This window comes from Leptodactylus fuscus, chromosome 7, assembly GCF_031893055.1.
Source record: "Leptodactylus fuscus isolate aLepFus1 chromosome 7, aLepFus1.hap2, whole genome shotgun sequence".
Classification (NCBI taxonomy): Eukaryota; Metazoa; Chordata; class Amphibia; order Anura; family Leptodactylidae; genus Leptodactylus; species Leptodactylus fuscus.
Genome location: NC_134271.1, coordinates 26407323 through 26426218, shown reverse-complemented (window position 1 = coordinate 26426218; position 18896 = coordinate 26407323). Strand labels below are relative to the sequence as shown.

The 18896-nt window shown below is 43.7% G+C and overlaps 1 protein-coding gene across 1 annotated transcript in view; it reads left to right on the top strand.

The window, feature by feature from the left end:
* Positions 1 to 17784, top strand: part of CAPN1 (calpain 1) — a 36267-nt gene extending 18483 nt beyond the window's left edge. Inside the window, exons 5-22 of the mRNA XM_075281429.1 lie at positions 2095 to 2228; positions 2672 to 2840; positions 3724 to 3807; positions 4384 to 4469; positions 4561 to 4635; positions 7038 to 7198; positions 7582 to 7754; positions 8412 to 8423; positions 9185 to 9396; positions 10297 to 10336; positions 11538 to 11603; positions 12953 to 13010; positions 13188 to 13252; positions 15087 to 15155; positions 15248 to 15326; positions 15413 to 15529; positions 16329 to 16387; positions 17163 to 17784. Of these exons, the coding sequence (XP_075137530.1) occupies positions 2095 to 2228; positions 2672 to 2840; positions 3724 to 3807; positions 4384 to 4469; positions 4561 to 4635; positions 7038 to 7198; positions 7582 to 7754; positions 8412 to 8423; positions 9185 to 9396; positions 10297 to 10336; positions 11538 to 11603; positions 12953 to 13010; positions 13188 to 13252; positions 15087 to 15155; positions 15248 to 15326; positions 15413 to 15529; positions 16329 to 16387; positions 17163 to 17189 (1686 nt within the window). The 3' untranslated portion in view covers positions 17190 to 17784. The remainder of the gene's footprint in view (positions 1 to 2094; positions 2229 to 2671; positions 2841 to 3723; positions 3808 to 4383; positions 4470 to 4560; positions 4636 to 7037; positions 7199 to 7581; positions 7755 to 8411; positions 8424 to 9184; positions 9397 to 10296; positions 10337 to 11537; positions 11604 to 12952; positions 13011 to 13187; positions 13253 to 15086; positions 15156 to 15247; positions 15327 to 15412; positions 15530 to 16328; positions 16388 to 17162) is intronic.
* Positions 17785 to 18896: the final 1112 nt, after the last annotated feature.

Genomic DNA, 18896 nt, shown 5'->3' with positions numbered 1-18896 from the left:
TTTTTCAAGCAGAATGGGGGTCGGAATCTCCGACTAGTCACTAAACGCCTGAGTAGCCATATGTAAGTCATAGTTGACATGTAAATAGAACAAAGCAAATGATTCATGTTACGTTCTACTAATAACATGTATACTATTCTGGTAATACACCAGTGTAGGCTGGAAATGGGAACTGGTATGTTTGATGTTATGTGCTCCTTTGGCTTTGTTTGTTTGAGGCCTGGGGGAGGGAGACTTATGTGACAGCAAATCCTTCTTCGTATACTTAGTCTCGTCTTCATGTAACTTTGCTAAAGGAACTGATGTTATATGTCTATATAAGATGGCCTACTGAATAAATGCATAAGCAAGTAATCACACAGTAGTAAAGTCCCAGAGCCTGATACAAACTTTGCTGTCAGCACAGGAAGGGCTGGTATGGCCGCCGTCCTCCCTTTCACATGATGGCGTGTACACTTGGATGAATCACTTTCCTGACAGCGGGAGGGAACTCTCTGACTGTCGGTGTGATTTAACTCCATGGTGTTGTGTTTTTGCCTATTGTCAGTGCAGTTTATTCCTTGTGTTTCTGTATATAGATGTATACTGTATAGACTTTATACACTTCCTATCCTCACAAATATGTACAATGGAAAAATGGCTGCCCCACTTGTGATTCGCACCAAAGAAGAAGAATGCATGAATGGATAGAGAAGTGCAAAAAAGGTCGCACACATGTCAAACATGAAGGAGCTGTACACCTGTCCACGACTAACAGCAATGTTGAGCATGAATGTGAACTGACCATAGGTTCACATCTGCTTTGGTGTTTCCGTTTATGGGGACGTGAAGAAAAGACACCCATTCTGCTTAAAAATGGGATCCGACGAGTTTCCACTTGGTTTCTGCCTGAAAAATTAGCATTTTTCAAGTGGATTCGGGGACGAAGGGCTGTTGTGAACCCAGCCTGATTCTGTTGGATAGGCGACTAACAGTGGATTATCAGAAAATGTAAATGCTTTAAGCGTAACCCCGTGAATTTTTTATTTTATTTGCTATTATGTCAGGGGTCGTTTACCGTACATTTTTGTAATGTACTTTTGTAACCTTTCTAACTTCCTTTCAGTAGAAAACAGGCTAAAAAAATACCTAGTAATCATCTAACTGAGCCATTGCCAGGGATAATCTGAACACCTCTGTATTCCCAGTATGTAAAGCTGTAGTATTCGCCGAAGGGGGAATGGCCTGTTTAAATGTCCAGCTTTATATCACCGAGAAATTTTCATTCATATCACATTCATAACTGTGTTTTTAACCAGTGATACCCCCTAGTTTTTTGGGGGGTTTTTATAGCTGGCTTGCTTCACATCTGCGTTGTTCGGGTCCGTTGGGGGACCCGTACGATGGAGAGTCGGCCTGCTAAAATAGTGGCTACCTGTTGCCTATAATGGGGTCCGTCCCGTGTGTTTCCATGCCGGGCTCTCCCTTTGCAGTGCTTAGTTAGAGCATTACTAGTGTGAGCTTTATAACCTGTTTTCTATTAAAAGGAAGTTAGATAGGCCAATAAAGTATACTACAAAATTGTTCACTAAATACCTCCCAACATAATAGCAAAAAAAGGGAATTGCACTTTAACTACCACTGCTATTATAGCCTTAAGATTTCAGCAATGAGGAAGGGATTAATGGGAATAATAAAAGGCTCAAGTGACGTTTAGAAGCCAAGTCAAGCAGAGACCAGAGCATTGTCCTGGAGGGAAGGTTTGCAGCTGGTTAAATATGAGATCAGTGGACATGTTTTATCTGTATATCGGCCTTATAAAGAGGGGTGTTCTCATTTTGGCAAACCATGGCCAAGATGGGAATAGCTGGACAAGTGCACTTTTAGTGCTGATGGCATTTGGTTCTTTACAGCAGTCGTAAAACAAGACTTATCCTAGGTGGCTGTTGTGTTCCTGACTTACTTTTCACGCCAAAACTCTCTATTATTCCTCATGGCACTAAACCAAAATCTGCAAAATCTCACTATTAAATTAAGAAATGCACCATGCGTATACAAACTGGTGCGTATACAAACTGGTACATATACAGTGACAATCTCCTTGTGAACTCACAGCTATGGCAGTTTGGTGAATGGGTCGATGTCGTGGTGGATGACTATCTCCCGGTTAAGGACGGAAAACTTGTCTTCGTACACTCAGCTGAAGGGAATGAATTCTGGAGCGCGCTGCTGGAGAAGGCCTATGCTAAGTATGAGTGCCTACTAATGTAATGTAATGCATACAAGGCCAGCAGTATACAGGCTTTCACACAGGGGTGTAACATGAGGAGGTGCAGGTGGACCTGGGCCCAGGTACCTTAGGGGGGCCCATAAAGCATCTTTTCCAATAAGCAGATGGTACAAATTTTGCAGTGGGACCAAGGAGCCTCATGTTACGCCCCTGTGGTATGTATATTGGCATATTTTCCAGACCCAAGTTCATAGTTTCATAGCATCCTAGAGTCCGAGTCCCCATACAGAGAGCGGTCCAGGTAATACTACTGATATAAGGACCATATTTTCTGGATTGTGAATCTCCATGTGCTGCTGGCCTGAAGGTGCCCATTGATAATTGGTATATGACATGGATTATTCTTGTAGTCATTCTGTAATAGAAATATCGTGTACATATAACCTATTGCATTTCTTACAGGGTTAATGGCTGTTATGAAGCTCTGTCTGGCGGCAGCACTTCTGAAGGCTTTGAAGACTTTACAGGGGGAGTTACTGAGTGGTATGAACTGAAGAAGCCTCCTGCGGATCTTTATGGAATTATCGTAAAGGCTATAGAGAGGGGTTCCCTTATGGGATGCTCTATTGATGTAAGTGAACATCAAGATTTTTTTTAATTTTTTTTTACCACACCTGCCTCATAATGTCTGAGATGCTATACTCACCTGCCCTGTGAAGTCATTTGACTGTACTGTTTCCCTGTGGGGATATATACTCTGTAAGACTAATACTACCCTATCACTTAGTCTAGAGCCTTAGATGTTTTCCATTTCAGTGAACGTTGCAGTATTTCAACATAACTTTGAGTCTTGTGCATTTAGTAGGGTAGCTGTGCCCCTGCCTCCCCCTGACCCTCAGGCTGCCGTTATGGCTGAAGCACATAAGGAGTACAATAAGTAGCAATCTGCCATCCATTATTAGTACTATTAACTTCCTTACATGTATTTCTGCCAGGAGTAACTGTTAAACATAAGACAAACGGCTAAAAAAAAAACCAAGGGAACATGATATAGGGAGATCCAGGGACTGCAAACACAGGGTATAATGCAGCAAAAAAGATCCCTGACACAGGAAAACTGTTTTCGCTACTAACATCCCATCAGCAATAACACAAGTCGCTAGAACTAGATACAAGTACATAATACTGTAAGAATACAGAATACAGCTGTTTGCAGAATGTAGAGGCAGTGAGGAAAATCAGCCCTTCCCTCTCCATGGACTGTGTGAAGAGAAATCAGACCTTCCTCCCTCCACTCACTGTGAAGCTACCTTAAGCCTAATGTATCTATGGATAGGATAGAGAAGGATGATGTTCATACATGAGCGGTTGTCTACTGTCCTTGGGGATAACACTTGCCGGTCTTCAGGCTTGCTGTGTATCTGCCGAGCGCCGCCTGACGTGACCTTTCTTCCTTATTACCATTTTCTTAAGTTACATCTCATTGGAATTGTACTGATTTTACTTCTTCATAGATCACTAGTGCAACTGATATGGAGGCCATAACATTCAAGAAACTGGTCAAAGGCCATGCCTATTCTGTTACAGGAGCCAAAGAGGTAAATACGTATATAAGTAATGTACAGAAAATGTATGTTTAGCATAGTAATGGCTGTGAAGGCGTTTCGAATATTTCATACCTTGCTTTAGGTTTTGTTAAAGAGGGTCATGACATGTCTATTCAAGGAAATATCCCCATTAACAACTTGCTGACCCATTGATGATATATGTCCTGGACGTCGGCAATAAATCCTATACATCCTTGCCTTGCGTTACCAGCTGCAAGAGATCGTAAGTTTGGTGGTCAAGTGATTCCTGGGAACTTGTATGAGCTGCTGGGTCCTTGAGGTCCTGCACTGAATACTAGGAAGCTGACTACCCCACATACATGCATGCTCGGTTTGGAGAAGCTGCGGGTGGTTGCTCATTTTCTAGGGAAACAAAGAATTGAACTTGACAAAATGTAGCATGTAGGACTTTTCGTGCGTTGACATCTTTGTTTGGGGAAAGGCAGGAGGGCCCTGTATACACATGATAGAGGGCCCTACAAAAACTGAAGGTTCAGAGAACTTTTCTCTTTGGGTATGGTAAGATAATAATCGATAAGATAAGTCTACCCTTTCCTTATGATTTAGGTCAACTATAGAGGACAGAACACAAAGCTGATTCGGATGAGGAACCCATGGGGAGAGGTGGAATGGACTGGAGCATGGAGTGACAAGTAAGAAACACCATACATCTGTATATTACAGATAATAAAATAGCTTTTTAACAAGCTACATCACAGCAAATATCTTTTCTTCTTCTTCTAGCTCTAATGAGTGGAATTATGTGGATCCTTCAGAGAGAGATCAACTGAGAAATAAAATGGAGGATGGGGAATTTTGGTGAGTAAGGAAAGAAACATTTTGGTCTACAGGAATAACTCCATCTGAAGTGACTGATCCTGACATAGTGTTACTGCTATAGGGGTTTCCTGGAATCTGTTGGGATAGCCCATCAATGTCTGATCGGTGGGGGTGCTGATAGCCTCCCCACTTCACCAAACAACTGTTTGGGACTGTGACCTTGAACAATACTATACAGTGTACGGAGCAGGAAGATGATGCCTCCATATATTGTATAGTGGTCATGCAGCATTATTGTAGCTCTGTTTGGCTGTAGTCGCATGTCTTGGCTACTATACAATGTACGGAGCCATCTGCTTCTTCAGTAAAGTTAGATCTATTTCCACATTACAAACCTCTCCAAGTGTATCAAGTCTCTAAGGGGGCGTTCACACTTGCGTCTGGTGTCCACTCTGAGCCATTCCACTGGGTTTCTGTCCTCAGCCCCAAGAAACTGGACCGGGGTCGGCAACTCGGCGGTCTGTTTTAAAACCCATTCGGTTGAATGGTTTTTAAAGCTGACCGCCGGTGTCTGCCTGTGGACATGCAGGACTTTGTGTCTGGCTGAAAAAACTGTTTCCCTGCAGAAAGGCCGCAGGTGGTCACCAGCAAACACCTTTAAAAACCTATTTATATGAATGGGTTGTAAAGCTGGCCGCTGGGTTTCCGTCCCCTATGCATTTTCTTGGGGCTGAGGATGAAAACCCGGCGGAATGGCACAGGGCAGACACCAAGCGCAAGTGTGAACGCCCCCTTACACACTTTTGTCATCATCAAACAGACACGCCATACCTACCAAACCATCTCCTATATCTCCTCTGTCTGACATATGGCAACCAGAGGTTGAATGAGGGGGCGTTCACACTAGTGCCTGCTGTCCGCCCAGGGGTTTCCATCCTAATCCCCGGAGAAACTGTATAAGGGACGGCTTGCGTGCAGCCAGTTTTAAAACCCATTCATTTGAAGGGGTTTTTTAAAGCAAAACGCCAGTGTCTGTATGCAGCCTCTCCGCAGGGAAACCGTTTTTTATATTGCATGGACACAAAGTCGGACATGCAGGACTTTGTATCCGTCTAAAAAAAAAATGGTTTCCTCATGGAGAGGCTGCGTACGGGCACAGCGGTTTGCTTTACAAATTCTGTCTTCCAAGGAAATGGCTTATGGCAAATAAAGGATCCAATAATAGTTTCTATCAGCATTTGGAAGCCGCAGAGAAGAAGGCCGCTCATTTATTCATGACTAGTTGACAATTTTGCTGCATCTCTTCTATTCGGAGTAGTCAGCATATAAAGGTTTTTTCTAGCTGGCACAAAGACTACAAAATCGATATTGATTTCCCATATACCAGTAAGATGGCCGTTGTAATGTAAAACCTAGTGGCAATGATTTTGCATCCTAGGTTTGCTACGACTGCCTGGATGCATTACTGTAATCCCTTTGATTCTCTCCCCCCCCCCCCCCCGTCAAGGCTGAAATGATGGCAGACATCGTGATTTCCGTTTGTCTGGGCAGAGGTCGGCCACAGCTTTATTTGTAAATCCTTGAAAACGGTAGTCTGATAAATTTGCTGCCAAGGTAACCGCATTGCCATGGCTCCCAATAGCAGAAACAACTTTATACCCTGTATGGGGAGCAGATGGCCCTGCACCGTCATCTCGAGGGCCAGACAGCGCCGCGTCCACCCTATCTCCTGTGCAGCACCGCCCTCTAGCTGTGACTTGCCGACATAACACGAGGATGCAGTGAAAGAAAACAGATTCCATGTTAGCCGAAAAATGCACAAAATATCAACCAGGATCATCACCACATCACCACCTTTTCCCTTTTTTTAAAAAAAAAAATCAATATAAACAGTGATAGAAACATAAGGGAGCCATCTGTGAAGGCGCCGGAGAGAGGCCAAGAGTAGGAGCCACCGCTACTTATACAGTATATAGCGGTGGCACCTATCACTCACTGCTCCACATGGGGGGGGGGTGGTAACCGCCTCCTCCCATAACTCCTGGGCCCCAGCCTGAGGGGGTGGGCGTGAGGAACAATCTCCAACCCCGCGTCAACCCACCCCCACCCCGCAGTCCTGGGCCTCCTCCTCTCGTCCGTCGTCCACCAAAAATGTACATAGATATCGAAGCGGTAACATACACATTAGTTAGGATACAGACCATTTTATTGCAATGTTCACAGTTTGGGCAAAACACAGGTTTTAATGAAAGATTTTTAGCCACTTGTCTGCTGCTTTCGTATTTTTCCTACATTGCAGGCTGCTCGGTGCCATTCTCAGCGAAATGTGTCAGTGACCTCCTATGACAGCCCAGTCTTTAGCTCTTCCCTCTGCTGTCATGGGAGCTCATAAACTCAATTATGTTGAATTCTGAACTTATTTCTGGATGTCTTCCCTGTAGGATGTCTTTCCAAGATTTCCTTCGTGAATATTCTCGCCTTGAAATCTGTAACCTCACCCCCGATGCCTTAACTGCGCGCAGATTCCGCAAGTGGAACACAACCGTTTACAGTGGAAACTGGCGGAAAGGGAGCACTGCTGGCGGGTGCAGGAACTACCCTGGTAAATATGATCTTCTATTCTGGGATATACTATCATTTGTATGTATATATGTCCTAGCTATTATAAATGGGAAGATACATTATTATTCTGATTTTGCAATTTATCCAAACCTCTTTTGTTGCCAGACAGATTTCTTTGCAGTCCATGAAAATTTTTGGAATTGATCTAAACTATATTTTAGGCAATTATGTAAACGGGAATTAGCTTTTTAATAAGATTACAAGAAATGCTGCTTTGAAGGCCTTACTTACCATGTTATTGTGCATGGAGTCATATGTACTGAATGATAAGACTGATCCTGCCTCAGACTATGCCACGTAAAAATCCCAGAACCAGCACCATGGCGGATTACTGGGATAATTCCATCCACTTTTTCTTGTCAGCGACCTTCTGGATCAATCCTCAGTTCAAAATCAAGCTGGAAGAAGAAGACGACAATGATGACTACGGCTCAGAAAGAGGGTGCACCTTCCTACTAGCCCTGATGCAGAAGAACCGGAGGAAGGAGAGGCGATTCGGGAAGGACATGGAGACCATTGGCTTTGCTGTTTATGAGGTGCGTCACTTGTTAAGCAATCGCTTGGATGGTACATGTTATTTTTGCTGGATTATTAGACATTATTTCTAGATTAACAAACATCAGATTATAAAAATTTCTCTGTAATAATCAGGACAAACGTCTTGTGTGATAACATAAAAATCCTTACTTGGTCTATAGAAGAATAAGGGTAAGTTCACACCGGTTTTTGGGATCGGAACCTGAGGCGGAGGCTGCCTTAGGTTCCGATCCAAAATACGGGTAGCCGCGACTGAATACCAGTGCACTACACCAGCATCCGATTGCGCGCTCCACTCCAGATAAGGCCCAATGAATGGACCTAGTCAGGAGGAGGGAGTGTCTTCAGGCCGAATCGCGAGGCGAAACGGCCTGAAGAATGAGCATCTCGTTACTTTCGGAAAAAACACCTGAACGGTTCCCATTGATTTCAATGGGAGCCGTGTTTTTGGTTAGGATTTTGAAGTGAATATGGCCTCAAAATCCTGACCAAAAAACCTGTGTGAGCTTACCCTAATAGGTATAACCGCATCCAATTAACAATCCCCCCCAAAAGAAAAAAAAATGTATTGTATCATCCACCCTTTTATTTCAGATTAGGGTACATGTATAAATCTGTGAATAAACTGATTTTCTTTTTTTCCTCTTTTTCGGCAGGTTCCCCGGGAGGTATGTAGTATTATATTTGTATGTCTGTCTTGACATTTAACTTGCTATTGTTCAGATTAACGGAGTTAATCTATTCTACGTTTCTAGTAATATTTCTCCTGACCCCCCATTCTCCATACACTTCCTTGCTTGGCTCGATCAAGCATACATGTGTTCTCAGTAGGAAGAGGGGAGCTAGCAGACTCCATTGGCAGTGACTTATCTCCCTGTGACTACAAGGATTTCCCAACTCCTTTTTATTGATGTCCTATCCTCAGGGTAGGTCATCAATGAGAGATCGGAGGGGATCCGACTCCCAGAACTCTTGAAGGGTTTGCAGCACACGTACAGGTTGGAAGCCTTCTTTAATGTCGAACCTGTTAATCTTTATCATCTCTGACATCTGCCATAGGGGAAGAATTGTGAGGTCCACTTAAACTAGATGGCTAGTGGGTTTGGTAAACCTTTTTTCTAATTTGTAGGGCCAGCTTCCCCTCTGGGACATTTATGGTATATAAACTAGATATTCCATAAATTTCAAAAGATGAGAGTCCCATCCTTTAATTTGAGAATGTGGGTCTACTCGCAGACGCACATGGAAGTTAATAGACATGCGCATGCGCTGTTTACTACGCTCACTTACGGTCCCAATTCTTGTGTGTATTATAAGGCCTCCTCTCTTTCCCCTGTTTGTTTTATTGCAGTCCATATCTCGTATTGTATTTGTGTATATCTGTTCTTTTTGACATCTTGATAGTAACGTATTCCTTATACTTCACCAGTTTGTGGGACAGTCGGCCGTGCACCTTAAACGTGACTTTTTCCTAACAAACTCATCACGTGCGCGCTCCGAGCAGTTCATTAACCTTCGAGAGGTCAGCACTCGACACAAGCTCCCGCCAGGAGAATACATAGTGGTGCCTTCTACCTTCGAGCCCAATACTGAAGGAGATTTTGTATTGAGATTCTTTTCAGAAAATCGCCATGGAACAGTGTAAGTCTTAGTGAGCAAAATGAGCAATTTCTTGATGTAAACTTGGCTAAAAGAGACATAATACTACAAAGATGGCGTCAAGAACTTCATATAGCTTTGTATAGCTAAGACTTTGTAGGATTGAGATGCTGAGGACCATTAGAGGTATTAGATATTGTTAGAAAGCAGGTGGTAAGGAATGCCCCCCCCCGACATACAAGGGTATGAGAGAGTATAGTCAAGGGGGTGTTCCTCAAAGCCTTTCGATGGCACTGATCTGTAAGGCCCGTCCTTCTGACAGTAGAGGGATATCTGTGCTGAAACTAATGGCATTAATATATCTGGCGTCAGGATGCAAACGGGCAAATATATAATACCGCTGATCTGCAAGGTCCTGTTTGAAAAAAGGTTCTCTATGTACGACCTCTACTCTATGAACTACGATTCTCTATGACTTGATCACTCAGTGCCCTCTTTCTTGGCCCCCAATGTTCAGCAGGAATCTGTAGTAGGTGTTAAAATTCCCTGTAGTGCCCCCACTGGGCAAGTGAAGCATTACACAGTGTCCATTCAAATCAATAGGTTATCTGTATAGTAAAGGACAGGACAGGTCCTCAAGGCCAAATCTTTCTAACCGCTGTCAAGAGGTCAAGATCCTGGGCTGGAGGACCCCTTTATTAACTGAAAACCTTTTGTAAATTGTTCGACCCAGTGTTAATGTGGCAAAAACAAGCCACGTTAACACTGAAGGCTCATCCAACAGGTGGGTGGCAAGTGGGTCACGTAGGTAAAGATAAAGGGTCCGATATTTTGGGTACCGCAGCTGCCTAGGGGGTTGTGACACACCTAAATCGCCACCGTAACACATAGCGCCTGATTTATCAACTTGCCTCATGTTTGGAAATATTTTTTCTTTTTTAGGGAAATGGATGATCCAATCACTGCCAATTTACCTACTGAGGTGAGTAATAAGTGCTGAATATACCTCTAACCCTGATATGCCCGATCCTAGGTTTTATAGTGTTGCTTCTTAAATGTCATCCTAAACCCTCGTTCACATCTGCGTTCGGTATTCCATTCGGGGAGTCCCCCCGAATGGAATACAAAACACATTGCCAAGCAGTGTGCAGTGAAAGCACACGGACCCCATAGACTGTAATTGGGTCCATGTGCTTTCTGCACGGTATCCGCACGGAACATACGTAATCTACTTTCATGTCCGCATGATTCATACGAGCAGCACACAGAAAGCTCATGGACCCCATTATAGTCTATGGGGTCCATGTGCTTTCACTGCAAACCACTTTCCAGTGCATTTGGTAGTCCGTTCAGGGGGTCCCCATGCGGACTCCCTAATCGGATTACCAAACGCAGATGTGAACCAGGGGTTCACACGTATCATATATACTGCGGATATTCAATCCAGACTTGTAGGTAGATTTTCCAAATCTCATCCACATGATGAGAAGAAATTGAAATGTCTGCGGCTTTTCAACACCGTTCTCTTCCTTTACCATGCAGAGGGTGAAGTCCGCAGCAAAATCTATTCCAGCATCTCTTGCTTTTACTTGGTGCTGGCAGATTAGACTGCATTTTCATTGTGACCATATCCCTTTAAGGGAAACGTTGCAGGCAAAACCATAAACCTCTAGGGTGAGCACACACGATGCCTCAATGGTCACCTCTACGCTGCCTCTGAAGTCCCGTGTACCCTTATGCCTAGTGCAGGTTTACTATCCTGAGGTCGTACACTAGGCAAAACTGGTTTAGTTGTTATTTTCTTGCATTGGACACAAGGGGGCAGACTTTCTCCATGATTAGTAAATCACACAGTCCGATATAATAAAAGACAGCGAAACACATATCGGTATGAACATTGAAATCTTCTTTACAATTTTTTCATGATCGCGCAATGAAGGGTTAAATATTTTATTAAGGATGCTACAAGCTGGATAAGCCCAAATGAGTGATCTTTTATAGAGATTTCATTATATGTTACGAATCCTAAAAAAATGCAGGGTCAATCGTTGTATTTTGTATCCCCCCCCCCCCATAAGCCTCCCCTTTAATGAGCACATGGAGGGTCTGCATTACTTAAATGTGAATATTATCATTGGTGTATTTTCCTAGTTCAAATGTTTCTTGACTATTCTGTCTTAAAGGAAGCCTTATCTGAAGATCAGCTCGATGATGGATTCAAGAACCTATTCCGACAGCTTGCTGGAGCGGTATGACCATAATGATTTATATACCATCTATAGGCAGTGTCAGGCGGGCCCACCCGAGTACTAGAGAATCCCCCGGTGGGCCCCGATTCTAACAAAGTAATGACTCTGCAAAAGGTTCCCAAATTTGAAAGGTACTATACTCCATTTCCTAGGGGATGCTGAAGGGTGGGCCCAGAATGACTTCATCTGGTAAGCCCAAGGAACCTCAGTCTGACACTGTAGGTATATGGAGTGTACACAGCATTGAAAGAAAACCACAGCAGGACTGAAAGTTTGGATAAAATAAGGGTATGTTCACACAGAGGAATTTGGAACTGATTTTGAGGTGTATTCTAAATCCTCTTGTTTTCAGTGGGAGGCAGTGGTGGACGCTTCATTTCTCAGGACACTGATAGATGAAGCGTTCTGCCTGATCCCGCCACAGATTCCTCAATTGATTCAGCCTTATGAGACTACAGTTGGTTAGCCCCTGCTGTTTCTGAGACCAATCAGAGAGGAAATTCGGGTTGGAAAGCTTCAATTTTTCGGTGTGGGATGCTCAGGGCTGGAAAGTTGTAAAGAACCTGAGGCAGAAGACTTCTTCAGATCCCTCTTCACTTTCCAATATGTGAACAGCACCATTATGTTAATGTTTACTTTGTAACACAACTTTATAGGGAATATGAACCGCGAAACGAATCCCCCGCTTCCCCTGACACAGTAAAGGATAAAATTCTAGCTTGCTGAAGCCACCACTAGGGGGAGCTAAGTGTCTATGTATATAGACTACATCTACAGACAAGTCATGTCTAATAACTGTATTTTTTGTGACCATGAAACAAGTAGGGGGGCATTCACACTTGCCCCCGATGTCTACCCTGTGCCTCTCTGCCGGGTCTCTGTCCTCAGCCAAGAGAAAATGGACAGGGGACGGCTTCTCAAAAGGTGACCACCAAGAATCCGTCCCCTGTTCAGTTTCTCGGGGCAGAGGACGGAAACCCAGCGGAGAGGCACAGGGCGGGCACCAGGCGCAAGTGTGAACGCCCCCTTACAAGTAATTTTTCCCTTAGTATATGGATATATATATATAGAAGCAGCTATAAACCACTACCATGAACTCAATGTCTGCTGCAAAAATCTCTCATCGGTGAGCTCCCCCTAGAGGTGGCTGCAGGCAAAGACTCCTACCATGTGTTAGATGGCAGGAGACTCATTTCAGCGCCAGGACCATCTCACACCACGACCTCTTGTAGTTACATAATCTGTCTTTGTGTCTCCTCCATGTTATTATGCAGTCGTACATTGAGGACTATATATCCTGTAATATTTATTGGGGGTATTACTGATACATATTTCTCTGTTATATACAGGATATGGAAATAAGTGTACAGGAGCTACAGTCCATACTAAACAAAATCATGGGCAAACGTAAGTATAAGCTCCGGTGCATAAAAATAGGGGAACAAATAGTTGGGGGAATTCATAAACACATTTACGCCAGTTTAATATGGCGTTAATATAATATGACGCATATTTGCTGCTAGACACGTCCTCATGTCCTTGCACCAAATGTGCTCATTTTACTTTTATCTTGTTCAATTGCAGATAAAGACCTTCGCACTAAAGGGTTCAGCCTGGAGTCTTGTCGCAGTATGGTGAACCTTATGGACGTATCTTTTACTGTGATTCTGTTGATGATAGTTCTAATATTACTTATTACCTGTCATACATCTATTGAAAAATAATAATTGGCTCCGAAGACCCCAAAATGTGACAAAAATACAAAAAAATTACAATTAAGGAAAAATAAACCAGTGGCGTAACGATCATGGTTTCAGGGGGTACAACCGTGTCTGGGCCTGCGGGGTACGGGGCCTGCAGCCAGCTGGATATGACCGGGACACCGGACCACTATGACAGTGGTCAAGGAAAGCCTGGTTCCCTGACCGCTATACATATGGTTATTGGAAAGGGGCTCTGGCATATCGCCAAGCCCCTGTCCAATAGATGGAAACCTAGGGGAGGTGACTGAAAATAATAATAAACATATACTCACCTCTCCTGAGCCCAGTGTCTTCTATAGTGCTCTTCCATGATGTGACTGAGGCCTGTGATTAGGCCCATTGGTCAAATGGGGCGCAGTAGTGTAATGATGTCAATGCGCCCCATGTAACCGCTGAGGCCCAGTCACAGGGCCTCCGATGATTATACTATATAGCACCAAAGTGGAGGGGTGCTTTTGGGAGTATATAATAATGTGTGGGGGCCACTGTGGAGCATATTATACTGTGTGGGGGCCACTGTAGAGCATATAATAATGGGTGAGGCCCACTGTGGGGAGCATATTATATAGCGTGCGCTGCCACTGTGTAGCATATTATACTGTGTGGGGGAGGAGCACAGTGGATCATATAATGCTGTATGGAGGTCACTGTGGAGCATGTAATGCTGTGTGGGGGCCACTGTGGAGCATATAATACTGTATGGGGGCCACTATGGAGCATATAATGCTGTGTGGGATCCACTGTGGAGCATATAATGTTGTGTGGGGGCCACTGTGGAGCATATAATACAGTGTGGGGGCCACTGTGGAGCATATAATACAGTGTGGGGGCCACTGTGGAGCATATAATACAGTGTGGGGGCCACTGTCGAGCATATTATACTGTGTGGGGCCTCGTCACTATCAAAAATTTGCTGTAGGGAGGGGGTAGGGGGCCCTGGACAAAAGTTTGCACCGGGGCCCACAAGACTTGAGTTATGCCAATGAAATAAACACATAACATAATAAGGTCCTGAAAAGTGTACACTACGTATCCAAAAAGTTACATAGAGACACTTGGCACAGAGAAATACAGAACATGTAGTACTGCACTATGATACAGAGAGGCGCTACTAGTCAGCCAGTCAGGGCATGAACCTCACTAATACAGGGAAATTTACCAGTGAAATGATCATGGTTATGTATTGTAACCTCCAGCCATGTATTGTACGTTGAGTTTGGTTTCAGGTTAGGCTTTGTTCACATTATCATTCTATTTTTAATGTTCTTACATTTTTTAACGCACATCCTTTCCCTATATACATAACAGAAGTGTTTTTCGCAGAATTTTTTTCTTTCACACATCCATGACTGTCTAGGGGTCTATTCACATGGCTCTATCTACGTCTACCAAAATGGCCAAAGATAGAGCATGTCAATGTTTTTGATGGCCATGGCATGTGAATAGGCCCATAGAAAGTCATGGATGTACAAATGGCTGTGTGACCATTCCAAAAATGGCTGTCGCAAAGCCTTTTTTCACTGATGTGTGAATAATGCCTTACAGTACAGTATAAATCCAGATTCTCATATCGCAGATGGAAAAAGTAGCCTAAACACGTAGTATTTCAGAATACCTAGATTAGATCCACCATTAGCGACGTGTTGACTTTCAGTCTTCGGTCCCCATTAATAAGGTATATGAAGAATTGTAGACATTGTTCTTAACTCGAATGTCACAGAAAGACGGAAATGGAAAACTAGGAATGGTGGAGTTCAATGTCCTGTGGAATAAGATCAAGCATTATTTGGTAAGATCTCAGGGGTTAGAGGTTGCATGATGGTAGAGCCGGTATGGCGGACTGTAGATACTACTCAGCTTTTCTTTTGCTTTGTGTATTAGACTGTCTTCAGAAAGTATGACATGGATAAGTCCGGGAGCATGAACGCCCACGAGATGCGCCTGGCGGTGGAGTTTGCAGGTTGGTGTCATGTCGGCACTCGCAATTCCCACTATGATGCATTAAATACACTGCTGTCCTATAACCATCTACCCCTTATCCTATAGGTTTCAAGCTCAGCAATACCCTGCACCAGCTCATCATCACCCGATATTCCGAGCCCGATCTGGCCGTGGATTTCGATAGCTTTGTGTGTTGTCTAATCCGGCTGGAGACCATGTTTAGTAAGTGGCATCCGGAGATAGGATATGTTCACATGGCAGATACACTGTGGATTTTCCGCTGTGGAATTTTACTAAATCTCATAGAAAAAAAATATTACTGGGTTAATGGTGCGGATATTAAATCTGGATCTTAGTTTACACTTTCATCATATTGGGACTGAACCTTCCTCCAGTGAATATGGCGGAAACACATATCCTACAGAGACACATCCTACAGAAACACATCCTACAGAAACACATATCCTACAGAGACACATCATACAGAAACACATATCCTACTTCTTGCATTGTTTCACTGCTTGGATGGCAGAAGGAAAAGCTAAATAAAAGTTCCTTACATAATCACAGATCATTAACATCACAGCCGGCGCTAACCGGGTCTCCAGTATTGTATATTTACAGTTGTAACATTAGGTCTACTGTTGTGTTCCTCTGCACTTTCTGGTTTGTCTAGATCCATTCGTAGCTGACTTGACAGTGGTGTAATATGGCGGTATTTTTTTTAATAGCACCTTACCCCATCCCATGGTATCCCATGGTTCTAGCAAACTGAGCCTAGATCATTACGTTCTTGGGTTATCTAAATTAAACCCCATATCAGGCCAGTGGGAAAATGACAAAGTAAATACCCTACATGACCAATACACTAACATTACTCCATTGACTTCTGTATCCACCTTATGAGCAGAGCATCTATGGAGACTATACAGATTTATATGTATCTGGATCTGACCCATACTTGCTATATGTATTCCGTCTTCATTTTCTCACATCTTAATACTCATTTCTTCTCTCTTAGGATTCTTCCAGGGAATGGACACAGATAAAGATGGTGTCGTCAACTTCAATCTCCTCACGGTAAGCTATACCAGTCAACAAGGCCTCTGCGAGAACCCGCCATGAGTATTTTCAAATAGCCAAACCCCCTTGTACCAAAGCCCCATCTCCTTTGGTGTAGTGGCCAGACCAGGTACTGCAAATCATTCCCCATTTACTTCAATGGGACCTAATCTGCAGTAACTCAGTTCGACCACTACAAAGGGAAGGCGCTGTCTGCTTCCTGCTCCATTCTCTTTGTATCTACTGCTGATTGATAGAGGTGGAGGACCACCTCCAATCTGGTATTAATGAGCTATCCCCAGTCCGCCAATCTTTTTAACCCTTTACTATAGTGGTGGCGATGTATACACACACCACCGCTCCATCCACATTGAGCACTCATGGCAACTTAAGGGTCCTCATTCTTGTGATCACCGGTTCCTTAGCATTCAGACACTTACCCCGTATCCCCAGGATAGGGAATAAGTGTTTATGGTGGGACAAAGCCATTTAACATGAGAAGTATATCTGTTCTAGCAAACCACTTACGTATACGTGGGCAACTGTGACCACCTATCTTGATATTGATCTGACGGAGGCCGTCTGTGTCTTGATATCTACATGTATAGTCAGGGGTATAGCTATAGGGGGTGCAGAGTTAGCATTCACTACAGGGCCCAAAGGCCTCTGTACAAAATATAGGACACCAGTATTATAGATAGTACATTGTAAGTGGGGGCCCTATTACATATTTTGCATTGGGCCCAGGTGATATGTCTATTTATACTGACTGGTATGTATTCCATCATTGCAGTGGCTCCAGATGACTATGTTCGCCTAATGAAATCCTCCTCCTGCATGGGCCGGATCCCTGAACGCCCCTGTCCTGTATCCGCGCTGAAGTGCCTTTTCACTCGCTGCCCCTGTGCCAAAGTAATACAGTGAAGACAATGCCTCTCTGCCGTCTCCCTCCTGCATATGTCCCTGCGTGTTCTCTCCTATCCTATGCATCCATTCTCCGTATATCTCCTACATCCTCTTCCTTCAGTTTACGAGAGATCTATAAGAGTGGTGGTCTCCGGCCCTGGCTCTCCAGATGTTTCAAAATCCCAACTCTCGGCATATTACTGTCAGGGCATGCTGGGAGTTGTAGTTTTAGAATAGCTGGAGAGATGTGGGGCAAGGGCCACGGTCTTACGCTGACCACACACATTGAACCTGACTGGTTAGGCCGAGGGTGCATGTGTGTGGGGATGTCGGGGGAATATCTGTGGGTCTTGCCTGCGTTCAGACGTCTTATGTTACACTATTTGCCCTCTCTTGTTTTGTACTGGTTTTAAAAGCCAAAATAAAGATGACAATTCTGTAAGAAGATAGCAATACTCATGAACTGTATATAGAATATGGCATTGCTTATACAATACAGACTTTTATATCACCAAATACAAGGCCTCAGAAGTTTTTATCTAACATTACGATGACTGTGATATAACCGCACAAATATCACTATAGGTAGTCATTATATAGATCAATGATAGGCAACCTTCGGCACTCCAACTGTTGCAATACTACAACTCCCAGGATGCATACTTGATCTGCTGTTCCTGGAACTCCCATGGAAGTGAATGAAGCATATTGGGAGTTGTAGTGCTGAAGGCTGCTGACCCCTGATATAGATAGGGCCATGAAAACCCCCAGTATTGGAGGAACTTCTGTGGTCACTCTCAGACCCTGGATCCTGGCCTAAAAAGTTCTCTGCCCCAAATAAGGAGACCAGTGTAACAGTGGATATATATATATATATATATATATATATATATATATATATTATAATATTGGGAAGGAAGCTGTTTCAGATTTTACTTTGGTGCCCAGGAACTTCCAATGGATCATCAGCTCTTATAACTGAAAATCAAGAGCTTGTTCTGGATACACATGACCAAATACAAATGCACACAGCCATTGCTGGTTCCTTGTTCACATTGGTAGAATCGTCAGTGTGAGACTAGGATGTCTAGGGCCACCAGTACTATTCATTCTGGGGGTCCACTATATAGCTACATGCAAATATTACCTAATACTAATTAGCTCTACAGTAGTCCTCGTCTCTGATATTTTGGTCTAGGGGTGCGATCAGTAGCTGCTGCCTGGCTTTTGCCTTGAACTTGGGCCCTCTTAGCTATGAGAGCCTGGGATATGTCCACACAGCAGCCGACCTCAGACAGGAGCAAGATGGCTAGTGATTGGGGCCCTTGCAGTGTCATTGAGAAGAAGGGGCCCAGTGAGGAAAGATGCTGACTACCGGCATGCGTCTACACCTAGATGTCATATATTACAGTATATAATACTGGGTAGACTCTTTAATAATCTACCTAGTATATGATACAGACACACAACCTGGTTGAGATATCTTTATCTGTATGAAGTACAATGAGTGTACTGTGCCAGGGTAAGCTAAGGACCCATGTGGCTCAGGGGTCCATTGGGATATTCACCCTTTCACCTATGGCCAGTCTGAGCCTGATAATTGTTGACAGATTCACAATGA